The sequence below is a fragment of the Carcharhinus amblyrhynchos genome, chromosome 1, assembly GCF_965287045.1.
Source record: "Carcharhinus amblyrhynchos chromosome 1, sCarAmb.v2.hapA, whole genome shotgun sequence".
Lineage (NCBI taxonomy): Eukaryota > Metazoa > Chordata > Chondrichthyes > Carcharhiniformes > Carcharhinidae > Carcharhinus > Carcharhinus amblyrhynchos.
This window is the reverse complement of record NC_137324.1, coordinates 135,606,038-135,619,518: the sequence shown is the minus strand read 5'-3', so window position 1 is coordinate 135,619,518 and position 13,481 is coordinate 135,606,038. Positions and strand designations below refer to the sequence as shown.

At 43.6% G+C, this 13,481-nt stretch overlaps 1 protein-coding gene across 1 annotated transcript in view; it reads right to left on the bottom strand.

The window, feature by feature from the left end:
• The window catches only part of ttc29 (tetratricopeptide repeat domain 29), a 570,038-nt gene extending 556,841 nt beyond the window's left edge, over positions 1–13,197 (bottom strand). The window contains exons 1-2 of the mRNA XM_080193148.1: positions 13,121–13,197; positions 10,363–10,520 (exon numbers count right to left, since the gene is read on the bottom strand). Coding sequence (XP_080049274.1) covers positions 10,363–10,472 — 110 coding nt within the window. The 5' untranslated portion in view covers positions 10,473–10,520; positions 13,121–13,197. The remainder of the gene's footprint in view (positions 1–10,362; positions 10,521–13,120) is intronic.
• Positions 13,198–13,481: the final 284 nt, after the last annotated feature.

Below are 13,481 nucleotides of genomic sequence, written 5' to 3'. Positions count from 1 at the left end.
GCCCCCCCACTGATTACCCTCAGAGTGGCAGCGGTGCCTCTACCCCTGCACCGCCCCGCAATCCACCCCCCCCACCAGATATCCATTTGGTCTCCCTCCCCACTCCACCACTGAATGATCAGGCCTCCCTTCCCCCCGCCCCCAAGAGAATGATCAGGCCTCCCTCCCTCCCTCCCCCCACCTCCCCCACCACACCCCCACCCCCATCAGAATGATTAGGCCTCACCCACCAGAGAATGATCTGGCCTCCCTCCTCCCTTCCGTCCCCACCACCAGAGAATATTTGGGCCTCCCTCCTACCCCGACACACTAGAGAATGATCTGGCCTGCCTCCCTGCCCCATCCCATCCCCCCCACTACCGATTTGAGTAAGACAGCCGTTGGAAGCTCTGAACTTACCTCTTCAGAAAGTGGAGCACCTGAAACAGACCCTTGCCGAGTATTCGTACTGAATGTGGATGGGCGAATGCGATGGTAAAAGGGGAAATGCAGGTAAGGTTGGGCAGGCAGCCCATTAACTCAATTTAAATGCATCCAAATGCATTTAAATCGCCGTTGCACACATTTCGGGCACAGTTCAGATCACAGCCATTTTCTGGCCTTGGTAAAGTGGGCATCTGCACGGATGTGGGCGCGGGTTGCATTAATCGCCTCACACCTGACATTAGCAAGTTTTCGCACCCGAAAATGGGCAAGAGGCAAAGGTATAATCAAGCCCTAAGTGCTTCGAATGCACAGAGTGCGAAGTTGAAGTTTAGTGATTGAGAGAATTTGATGAATAGGGAAAGTGATGCTCCTTTTTTTTTCTACCTTTTTTTCCACCCTTGCTTTGGTGCAGGGGAAGAATCTGATTGGTGAGTAACTGTTAAGTAATTCTACTTATTCCAGTTATAATAAACAAGCTTTCAAAGTTACAGCGTGGCAGGTCAGCTCAGCCCAGTGAAATATATACATTCTGCAGTATGTGAGAAGTTATGGACGACACACCATGATTCTCAGACAAACACATTTGCAGAAGGTATAGCCAGCTACAGAATCTTGAATTCTGGGTACTTAATGTGGTACAGCCACAAGTCTGAGGTACCACAGGTGGCTCAGCTGCACATAAGGGGAAGAAGAATAATGAAAGAACAATTGTGACAGGGGATTCAATGGTCAGGGAATCAGACAGTATTTCTGCAGCAGTAAACATAACTCCAGGATGGGATGTTCTCTCCCTGTTGTCAAGGGCAAGAATGTCACAGAATGGCTGAAGAACAACCTTCTGGGGGGCAGGCACAGACAGCCAGAGGTTGTGCCCACATTGATACTAATGACATACATATGAAGAGGAATGAGGTCCTGAAAGCAGGCTTAAGAGAGTTGGGAGGGAAATTAAGAATTAAGACCTCATAAGCAATAATCTCAAAAGTACTCCCAGTGCAACATGCTAGTGAGCAATACAATGGGATGATTGATTGATTTATACATGGTTGAAGATTGGTGTAGGAAGGAAGGCATCAAATTTCTGAGGCATTGTGATTGATTCTGAGACAGATGGGACCTGTACAAGATGGATGGGTCACACCTTAACAGGACCAGGACCAATATCCTCACATGAATATTAGCTAGTACTGTTGGGGAGGCTGTAAACTGACTTGTTAGGGAGATGGGAACCTAAGGGATAGCTCAAGTGGAAGGAAGTAAATGGTAGCTGAGGACAGAAAAATAGCAAGTGACATTAGAAGGCAGAAACAAAGACGAGCTGAGAATGAGGAATAATGTCAAAAAGAAAAAGTGAATATGTGCAACAACCATAACAAGGTAGATCATTTCATAGAATCCTACAGTGCAGAAAGAGGCCCTTTGGCCCATCGTATCTTCACCAAACACAATCCCACCCAGGCCCTACCGCCATATCCCTACATATCATACCCACGAATCCCTCTAACCTCTGCATCCCTGGACACTAAGGGGCAATTTCTTAGCATAGCCAATCAACCTAACTGGCATATCTTTGGACTGTGGGAGGAAACCGGAGTACCCGGAGGAAACCCATGCAGACACGAGGAGAATGTGCAAACTCCACACATACAGTGACCTGAGCCAAGAATCAAATCCAGGACCCTGGAGCTGTGAAGCAGCAGTGCTAACCACTGTGCTACCGTGCCGCCTATCATTGCTGAGGCAGAAACAGGGGTAAATGGGTATAATCTAATTGCCATCAAAGGTCATTGTGCAAATTAAAAGCTCATGGTGTAGGGGTTACATATTAACATGGATAGAGGATTGGTTGGCTGGCAGAAAACGGCATAAATTAGTGTTTTTTTTCTGGTTGACAGCATGTGGGGTCCTGCAGGGATCTGAGCTCTTTTACAATTTATATTTTTTTATTCATTTGTGGGAAATAGGCATCGCTGGCTGGCCAGTATTTGTTGCCGTTAGGGAGGGAATTCCACGATTTTGATGTAGTTACTGCAAAGGAACAGTGATATATCAGGATGGCGAATGGCTTGGAGAAGAACTTGCAGGTGGTGGTGTTCCCATGTTTCTGCTGACCTTGTCCTAGATGGAAGCGGTCATGGGTTTGGAAGGTGCTGTCTAAAGATCTTTGGTGAATTTCTGCAGTGCATCCTGTGGTGAGTACGCACTGCTGCTACTGAGCATCGGTGGTAGACGAAGAGAATGTGGTACCAATCAATCGGGCTGCTTTGCCCTGGATGGTATCAAGCTTCTTGAGTGTTGTTGGAGCTGCACCCATCCACGCAAGTGGGGAGTATTCCATCACACTCCAGCTTGAGCCTTATAGATGATGGACAGGCTTTGGGAAGGCAACAGGTGAGCTATTCACTGCAATATTCCTAACTTCTGACCTGTTCTTATAGCCACTGTGTTTTTGTGGAGAATCCAATTGATTTTCCGTTCAATAGTAACGCCAAGGATATTGATAGCAGAGGATTCAGTGATGGTAACACCACGGAGCGTCAAGAGGTAGTGGTTAGATTGTCTCCTATTGATGATGGTCATTGCCTGGCATTTATGTAGTGCAAATGTTACTTGCCACTTGTCAGCCCAAGCCTAAATATTGTCCAGATCATGTTGCATTTGAACATGGACTGTTCCTGTATCTAAGAAATCATGAATAGTGCTGGACATTCAACAAACATATTCATTTCTGATCTTATGACTGAAGGAAGGTCAAGCTCCCCCCCCCACCCCCCAAAGCCAGGTATGACTCCAACCAGCGAAGAATTTGCCCCCCAATACCCATCGATTCCAGGTTTTTTAGGGCACCTTGATGCGATCTTGATGCCAAAGGCCATCACTCTTACATCACCTCATTTCTGGATTTCAGCTCTTTCGTCCGTGTTTGAACCAAGGCTGTGATGTGGTCAGGAGCTGAGTGACCCTGGCAAAACTTAAACTGGGTGTCACTTAGCAAGTTATTGATGAACAGATGCTGCTTGATAGCACTGTTGATGAACCCTTCCATCGCTTTCTTGATGATCAAGAGTAGACTGATGGGGCGGTGATTCGTTGGTTTGGATTTGTCCTGTTTTGTGTGTACAGGGCATACCTGGGCAAATTTCCACATTGTCAGGTAGATGCCAGTGTTGTAACTGTACCAGAAGAACTGGGCTAGGGAAACAACAAGTTTTGGAGCACAAGTCTTCAGTACTATTCATGGAATGTTGTCAGAGCCATTGCCTTCGCAGCATCCAGTGCCTTCAACTGTTTCTTGATATCATGTGGAGTGTATCAAATTGGCTAGAGACTGGCATCTGTGATGTTGGGGATCACTGGAGGAGGCTGAGGTGGATCATATACTCTACACTTCTGGCTGCAGATTGCTGTGAATGCTTCAGCCTTATCTTTTGCAGTGATGTGCTGGGCTCTTCCATCACTGAGGATGGGAACGTTTGTAAGATGTCTAAATGCCGACCACCATTCACGACTGGAAGTGGCAGGACTGCAGAACTTGAATCTGATCTGCTGGCTGTAGGATCATTTAATTCTGTCCATCACTTGCTGTTTCACATGCAAATAGTCTGTTTGGTAGTTTTATCAAGTTAACACCTCAGTTCACTGTTGCTCTCCTGGCATGCCCTCTTTCACTTTCCATTGAACAAGGATTGATCCCCTGGTTTAATAGTAATGGTTAAATAGGGAATGTGCTGGGCCATGAAGTATCAGGTTGTGCTGAAATACAATTCTGCTGCTGTTGATGGTCCAAAGCACCTCATGGTTGCCCAGTTTTGAACTGCTAGATCTGTTTGAAGTTTGTCCCATCTAGAACGGTGATAGTGCCACACAACACGATGGAGGTTATTCTCAACGTGAAGGCGAGACTTTATCTCCAAAAGGACTGTACAGCAATCACTCATACCAATACTGTTGTGGGTATATACATCTGCAGCTGGCAGAATGGTAAAGATGAGCTCAAGTATGTTTTTCCCTATTGTTGGTCCCCTCATCACCTGCCACATACCCAGTCTAGCAGTTATATCCTTTAGGACCTGACCAGCTCAATCAGTAATGTTGCTGCTGAGCCACTCTTGGTCGTGAATATTGAAATCCCCCACCCAGAGTACAATTTGCACCCTTCTGCTTCCTCCAAATGTTGTTCAACATAGAGGAGTACTGATTCATCAGCCGAAAGAGGACTGTATATGGTAACCAGCAAGAGGTTTCCTTACCCATGTATAACCTGAAGCCATGAGACTTCATTGGGTCACAGACTAATCTGTGAGACAGCTCTCCCATTTTGGCACTAGCCCCCAGATGTTAGTAAGGAGGACCTTGCAAGTTCAACAGGTTTGTTTGTTTTGTCAGTCTTTTCTGGCGCCTAATTCAATGCTAGATGGTCCATCTAGTTTCATTTTTTTTTCTTGAGATTTTGCAGTGATTGATACAAGTGCATGGCTTACTATGCCATTTCAGAGGGCAGTTGAGAGTCAACCATATTTCTGTGGCTCTGGAGTCACATATAGGCCAGACCAGGTAAGAACGGCAGATTTCTTTCCCTAAAGGACATTAGCCAACCAGATGGATTTTTCTGACAATCGACAATGATTTCACAGTCATTAGAAGCCAAAGCTCAGCAAGTGTGGCTCTGATTCGTCAGTTTGATGTTTTGTTCTTCTTTGATTTATGGTCTTTCTTGAACCTTTGCTTCTTCAACTGACTTACATGCACATTTTAGTTTGTGTGCTATTTCTTCAGCTTTTTATAAAAACACTACCTTTTTGTCATGTGGCTGCTTCTGCAGATCATCTGGAGGGCTCTCATAGTACATTGAGGTTCTATAGACCCTGGGTTAGGATCCCCTGTCCTAGGCCATAGGTGAGTATCTTTTCGACAGCAGCACCACCTCCTTTCCCAATGATGCTCCGTTCAAATGAGCTGCCACTGTCTGGTTTGCCTGCACACTTCACGGAGTGTGACTTCCAGCCCCAACATCTTCAAAGGCCCATTGCTGATCAGTTAAATGCCTAAGAAACACAACTTTTGGTGGTCTTCCCTAAATTTTTCCAGTCACTTTCATCCAATCCAGCTATTTGCTTCATTAATCTCACTTAGTATCATTTCCAGCCTCCCTTCACAGTCTGAGAACTACACAGTCAAGCTATGCCCAATTAGAAAATGTCTTTCATTATCACTGAGAAAAGGAAAGTTTATTAGAACTTCACAACATGGCAGATTGCCTTGCAATTTTGGTGATTTTGGAGGAAGTTGCTAGCAGAGTAGATGAGAGAAATCTGGTAGATATCGCTTGTGTGTATTTTTGAGGAAGGTGGTGGTGTAGTGGTATTGTCACCCAAATAGTAATCCATGAAGGCTTGCCTTCTCAACCTTGTCTGAGGTATGGTGGTCCTCAGGTCAAATCACTACCAATCAGCTCTTGCTCTCAAACAGGAGATTAGCTTATGGTCATCCAGGACTTTACCTTTACCTAGTAATCCAAAGGCCCAGGCTAACACTCTGCAGATATGGATTCAAATTCCCTCAACAGCAATTAGCAGAACTTAAATTTGGTTCAAAAGCTAATCTTGGTAATAATAATCATGAAACCATCATCAATTGACGTAAAAATCCAAGCAGTTCATATATGCTCTTAGAAATGTCAATCTGCTGTCCTTACTTGTCTGGCCTACTCATGACTTCAGGCTCCCAGCATTGTTGTTGACTCTGAAGTGGCCTGGCAAACCATTCAGTTGTATCAAACCACTGTGAAGTCTACAAAAAGGAATAGAACTGGATGGATTACCCAGCGTCAACCTAGGCAGCAGAAACTACATTGGCAAACCCAGCCCTGTCAATCCTGCAAACATCTGGGAACTTGTGCCAACTGAGAGAGCTGTCCTGCAGGTTACTCAATCAATAGCTTGATAGTCATAATCATAGAATCATACCTTACAGACAGACAATATCCCTGACACATCATCTTTAAGTTTATTCTTCAAGTATGTGCTTTCCCAGTGACAGAACAGCCATATCAGAGTGGGAAGTACAATGGTATGCAATTGGGAGGGTGTTCTGAGTATCAATTCTGAACTCCATTACTTATCATTGCATGAGCTCAAACATGAGCCAAGGAACTCTCCTGCTAGTTACCACCTACCTTCCACTCACCACTATTGCCTGCTCACCCATACTACAACTCCAAGCCCCATCAGTTGAAGAATTTGGGCACAGGACATACTCTTGATAGGGACTCCAGTGTTCATCAATAGAATTAGTTTGGTGGGAGCACAACTGGTCAAGTCTGAAAGGATACTGCTGCTATATAGGATGTGTCACAGGTCATGAGGAACCAACAACAGGGAAAAACCTACCTGAGCTCATCCTCACCAATCTACCTGTTCACAATAGAGTATGGACAGTACTTGTGGAAACAAAGGCCTGTCTTCAAATTCAGGATGCTCTCCATTGTGTTGTTTGGCACTATCAGTGTGCAAAATGGGATAGTTTTTGAACAGATCTAGCAACTCAAGACTGGGCATCCACAAGGCGTTGTGGGCCATCAGCAATTTCACATATGACAACAATCTGTAGTCTCATGGCCTAGTATATTCCCATTCTAACATTACCATCAAATCAGAAAATCAACCCTCGTTCAATAGCGAGTGCAAGAAGACTGGTGAAGGTACAACACCAGACTACTTGCATGCCAAGCAGCAAATATAGCATGAAATACTGCCACATTAAGTCGCAAATGATGGTCAACAATTAACAACTGGAGGAGGAGGCTTCATAAAAATTCCCATCTTCAATGATGGGGTTGGGGGAGGGATGGAGGGGTGGTGGTTCTGAGCACAGTAAATGATAAGGCTAAAGCGTTTGCAACAGTATTTAGCGTGATGTGCCAAATGGATGATGTCAGCCTCCTTCTGAGCTCCTCAACATCACAGATGCCAGTCTTCAGCTAATTCAATTGATTCCATGGCTTATCAAAAAATGGCTGAAGACACTGCATGCTGCAAAGACTATGGGTCCTGAAAATATTCCAGCAATGGTACTGAAGACTTGTGCTCCAGAAATAGCTGTGCTCTTAATCAAGCTGCTCCAGTACAATACAGAAAACTACCTGGCAATATGGAGAATTGCCCAGATATATCCTATCCACAAAAGACAGGAACAAAAAATCTAACAAGTCTAACAAAGTCAATTACTTCCCATCAGTCTAGCTTTGATTATCAAAGTGACAGAAAGTGATATCAACATTGTTATCGAGAGAGAGAGAGAGAGAGAGACACACATGCTAGTTAGGTCTGAAAGACGTGCTGGTTAGGTGCATTGGCCATGCTAAATCCTCCCTCAGTGTACTCAAACAGGAGCTAGAGTGTGGCAACTAGGAGATTTTCACAATAACTTCATTGCTGTGTTAATGTAAACCTACTTGTAACACAAATAAATAAAGTGAGAGGCCGAGAGAGCGAGCGAGAGGCCGAGAGAGCGAGCGAGAGGCCGAGAGAGCGAGCGAGAGGCCGAGAGAGCGAGCGAGAGGCCGTGAGAGCGAGCGAGAGACCAATAAAGCGAGCGAGAGACCGATAAAGCGAGCGAGAGGCTGAGGGACAGAGAGCACGAGAGGTAGAAAGAGAGGGAGAGAGCGAGAGGCAGAGACAGCGAGGGGGAGGGAGGGAGAGAGGGCACAAATGCTACCAGAACTGCTGGTCTCCCCAGCATTTTCTGTTTTTGTGTACAATAGAACATAGTTCAAAAAAGTTACACCACAAATGCCACCAGACCTGCTGGTCTCCCCAGCACTTTCCGTTTTTGTGTACAATAGAAAACAGTTCTAACAAAGTTACAATTGAATTGTACAGTGCTTGGATTAGCCAATATCCCATCAAAAAAAGAGTAGAGGCAATGTGGAGAAGAATCCTGAAAAGGATATCCAAGGGCTGATTCAAATATGGCATTCCCTTTGAAAGTAGGTTTATCTTGACCTGAAAATATTAGTATGATACTTAACAGTTAACATTCCCACTCAAACAACCGTGTCATTTCCCTTGTGTTTGATGGTCTAAGCGCTAGCTTGAATCAGACACGGACTCCATTAATGCATGAACACTAGGGCCCTATGATCTACAGAGAACCAAGGATGCAATTTCAAGGGAGAACAAGACTGAATATCCAAGTTACACACAGTTGTACTAAACAGAGCTGAATTGCACTGCAGAAAATAACCACAAAAGGTAGTTTGCATGGGGGCAAGAGCATAAAGGCTGCGGGTTCACTTAGTCCAATATTTTTTCTTACCCACTTGTTATTACATTGGCTTGAGTCTGGCAAATTGCAGCCAGTTGCCTATTCAGCATGTAACGAGATCAGGCCCCATGTCAATACGTCAATAGGAAAGGTGGCAGTTTGGCTGGCTGCACAATGCCAGAAGTTAGCATTTTGCCTCACAGCGCCAGGGACCCGCATTTGATTCCAACCTCGTGAGACTGTCTGTGTGGAGTTTGTACATTCTGCCTATGCCTGCGTTGGTTTCCTCCGGGTGCTCTGTTTCCTCCCACAACCCAAAGATGTGCAGGTTAGATGGATTGGCCATGCAAAATTTCCCCTTAATATCCCATTTATAGAGGGATAAATGTGCAAAGTTACGGGGATAAGGTGGAGGGGATGGTCTGAATAAGATGCTCTGTCGGAGGGTGGGTGCAGACTCAATGGGCCACATAACGCCCTTCTGCACTATAGCGATTCTATGATAATTGTCAAAAGTTTTAGCTATGAGGGAAGAAACTTGGGTTTTTCCAGTCCAGAAAGGGACAGATGGGTAGTAGAGAAGGAAATGGAAAAGATAAGCAGGAATGCTTGTTGTGAATTAAATTTGAGAGAAAAACAATAAAACACAATGCGGGTTCTTCTGGTTAGTTTGGTAGCTGAGGTGCATTTAAACAAGTAGAAAGGCTACCTTCCCACCTCCACCCCAATTAAATCCATAGATGGTAGGTCTTTGGCATCCTTCCTGCCCTGCCACCAACTGAGGACTTTAAGTGGGAAATTAATGCCCACTGAAGGACCTTATCCATCTATTGCTGGTATTAATCTACCGGTCATCAGGAAGGGGAGATAGTGGGGTGGGGTGGGGGGTGTGCAGAGCTTGTTGGCAACCACCCTCCACCCTTGTTTCATCATCACAAAGTCCATTCTTCAACGCCTTTCCACTATCAGTCACCTGTGCCTAGGTCCCAACTTAATCAAAGTTTTTGAATGTACTATTGGCAGTAGTCACCATCTCCCCTGTGACATTGCCAAGTGCAGATGAGCTGATGGTTTTTCGTTGGCAAGTAACATTCAGGACTTCTGTCCCCAGTGCCCTTGATCCCAGGGAAGGCCTGCCAAGTGCCTGAACGATACAAGATGCGACAGACTCACCCAAAAAGAGGCGGCACAGGAGTTCACTGGCTCTCTAGCCAGCAGCCGTGAGCCCTGTCACTTGCCAACACCCCTGTCACTTCCACGAGATTCGGTCGTAGGTTCAAAAGACTAAAAAGTCAACTTAGGCCTGTGATTGTGTCCCAACATACAAAGAAAATCAATCTATTTGTAAATACAGTAGTAGGAAACATTTAACAAAAAATCCCACAATGGGTAGAATGGTAGGGTATTTCTATATAGGTGAAATATGGATAAAATGGTCTTCCTTACCTGTAATAGTCTCATGAGATTGGGTATATTATAAGTGCTCTCAATTTTCTTCACAGTATCATTTTCAGAACAAGATTGAAATAGATATTAAATGTATGCAGTTGCTATTATCAGTATCTAACCTGTTTCACATTTATTTTAGCGACAATTTGTTTTGTATAGATTTCAACTGTATTATCAACTAAATTTTAAAATTCATCCAACATTATTACAGTAAACACCTACCTAGATGTGGGCCTCTGAAATTGTCTATTAGGTGGTAAATCGCAATTTTGCAGCTGTCCCTGCAGATGAGGTTGTTGCTCACTTGAACATTGCTTTTCAACTGTTGACATTTTAACTTTGTGACAGGGTAGCCAGAATAGTCTATGAGTATTGAATGCCTGCAAACAGAAAATATTGCATATAGGTGTCAACATGTGGAGAAGTAGCCATTGTCTCTTTATCATTGTCTCAGTTAAGAATGTTTTAATCACTGGTGGAGATATCCTTATTGGTCCTCTGACATGCATTTGCTTGTTATTTAATTGAGATTAGAATTCAAGCTGCAGTCAAATCCAGCTGCAGCTGGATTTTCATCTCAAGAAGTATTGAGAAATGACACCAATCTCGCCAGAAATGAATTGTGATAATAGCACTCGACTTTCTAGGGCATTTTTTCAGATTTGGAATGGTACACAAGTGTTGGAATTTTTATGCAGGTGAAATTTATAGAAATTGGAACAATTAGAGGGAAATGTTGAAGGGAAGGTGAAAAGTATTCAGACATTAGGAAAAATACAAAACAATTTCAATATTAGGGATGGCAAATAAATACTGGCCTAGCCAGCGACTTTCATATCCATGGATGAATAAATTAAAAAAACACAAGAAAATTAAGGTTTGGCTATTTGACCCGAAATCCTGCTCTGTCATTCAATAAGATCATAGCTGGTCTAATTGTGGTTTTAAACTCACTTTCCTGACAGCTTCCATAGAACCATAGAACATTACAGCACAAAAACAGGCCTTTTGGCCCTTTTTGGCTATGCCAAACCATTTTTCTGCCTAGTCCCACTGACCTGCACCTGGACCATATCCCTCCACACCGCTCACATCCATGTACTTGTCCAAGTTTTCCTTAAATGTTAAAAGTGAGCCCGCTTTCACCACTTCATCTGGCAGCTCATTCCACACTCCCAACACTCCCTGTGTGAAGAAGCCCCCCCTAATATTCCCTTTAAACTTTTCCCCCTTCACCCTTAACCCATGTTCGCTAGATTTTTTTCTCCCCTAGCCTCAGTGGAAAAAGCCTGCTTGCATTCACTCTATCTATACCCATCATAATTTTATATACTCCATCAAATCTCCCCTCATTCCTCTACATTCCAGGGAATAAAGTCCTAACCTACTCAACCTTTCTCTGTAACTCAGTTTCTCAAGTTCCGGCAACATCCTTGTAAACCTTCTCTGCACCCTTTCAACCTTATTAACATCTTTCCTGTAATTAGATGGCCAAAACTGCACACAATACTGTAAATTCAGCCTCACCAATGTCTTATACAACCTTACCATAACATTCCAACTCTTATACTCAATACTTTGATTTATAAAGGCCTGTGTACCAAAAGCACTCTTTATGACTATTCCTTGGATGGTTCCTCTTACAATTTTTCCCATATTGTATGGGGTCACCACTTTCAAATCAGCCATCATGCTTGGGTTTGGAGGGAATATTGCATTAAGTTGATCTTTCTCTACACCCTAGCTACGACTGTAACACTACATTCTGCACTCTCTCATTTCCTTCTCTGGGAATGGTATGTTTTGTCTGTATAGTGCGCAAGAAACAATACTTTTCACTGTATGTTAATACATCTGACAATAATAAATCAAATCAGTAATTGACATTAAATTAGCCAATATAGGCAGAAGCATCTAAATCGAGTTATGTTCCAAATTATGTCAAAACTGTTTCCTAAGAATGTTTTGTGATCCATAAGAAATGGAAGTGAGAGCGTGGTCTGCCAGTCAATAAGATCATGTATGTTTCGATTTTGGCCTGAATTCCAATTTCTTACTTGTTCCCCATAACCCTCGACTCCCTTGTTGTTTAAGAAACTCTCAGTTTTGATTTCAGATAGTATGCAAATTTCTATGCTACTTGAAGCAGAAAGTCGGGCAATTCCCGTCTTCAGAGGAAGCACCCTCAACCACAGAATGTAGTTCTATAATTGGTTTATGACTTTTAAAAGTACTGCAGCCTACCTTGTAATTGTATTTGATAATTTCCCGAGTAATTGACATAAGAAAGGTACAATAATATAAATTAGATAGATAAGTATTTGCAGTCATAGTTCGTTAAGCAATGTGACGACTAAGTATTACAATTCAAAGGAATGATAAAAGTTACCGAACACGGAACTCAGAAATGCCGAACTTTGAAGTCGTTTGGGAAGAAAGCGGGTGCTCTGCCCCTACAGGTCGGGTCTGACTCTGAACAAAAACACAACTTTCATCGGTCCGGGCTGGAGAGAAGGGTTAAAGGAGTTAACTGAGTGTAGTGAGATGAGATAAGATGGGAACGGAGATTTTCAAGTTTAGATGAGCAGCCGCCGCCAACCGAAGCCGCTCTGTCCTCCGCCACCTGTCTCTGTGAATCAGGACGCCGACCACCGTCTCCATGACAACGGGTGTGCGGGCGCTCTTGAGACAAAGGCGGGCGCGCGAGCGACTGCAAAGAGAAACGGTTAAAAACGGTAATAACGATAGAAACGGTAAACCGGCACTTAAAAGAGGGCCGGAATCAGTCCAAGAGCGAGTGAAGCCATTTGGGACAATAATTACAATTCTAACTACGACGTCGAATAATTCCTTAATTATTTACTTTAAATTTGCTGAGCCTGTCAAAGCGGTGGCATGTGTTCACACAAGAGTTTCTTTCCTATTTTAAAATGCTGACCTAGCTAGAAAGCATGACAAATAAAAAATAAAGGTAATGTACCCAAGAACTGCACTGCCTTCCGGAAACGTGTAATTCGCTGGAATTTGTGATTAGCCAACAAAAATGCCGTCGATGTTTCGCCTGTTTACGTGGACAGCAAACAGTCGGAGAGCCATTTACCCCGATCAGCGAGGGGGAATGGAAACAGTTATTTACACGAGCAGGAGGTAAAGTTAGAGAAATACAATCCAAATTTTCAACAGCTAGTTAGCTGGAGACATCCAATTTCACTTGCATTGTATGGATTTAAAAAATGCGATGCACGTTGAAAAATCTTTTTTTCGCAACATTTAATTCCGGAAACATGTTGGCTGCCTTCAGCTTGATATACCCTGATGTGTGGCAAATCCACAAGTTGTGG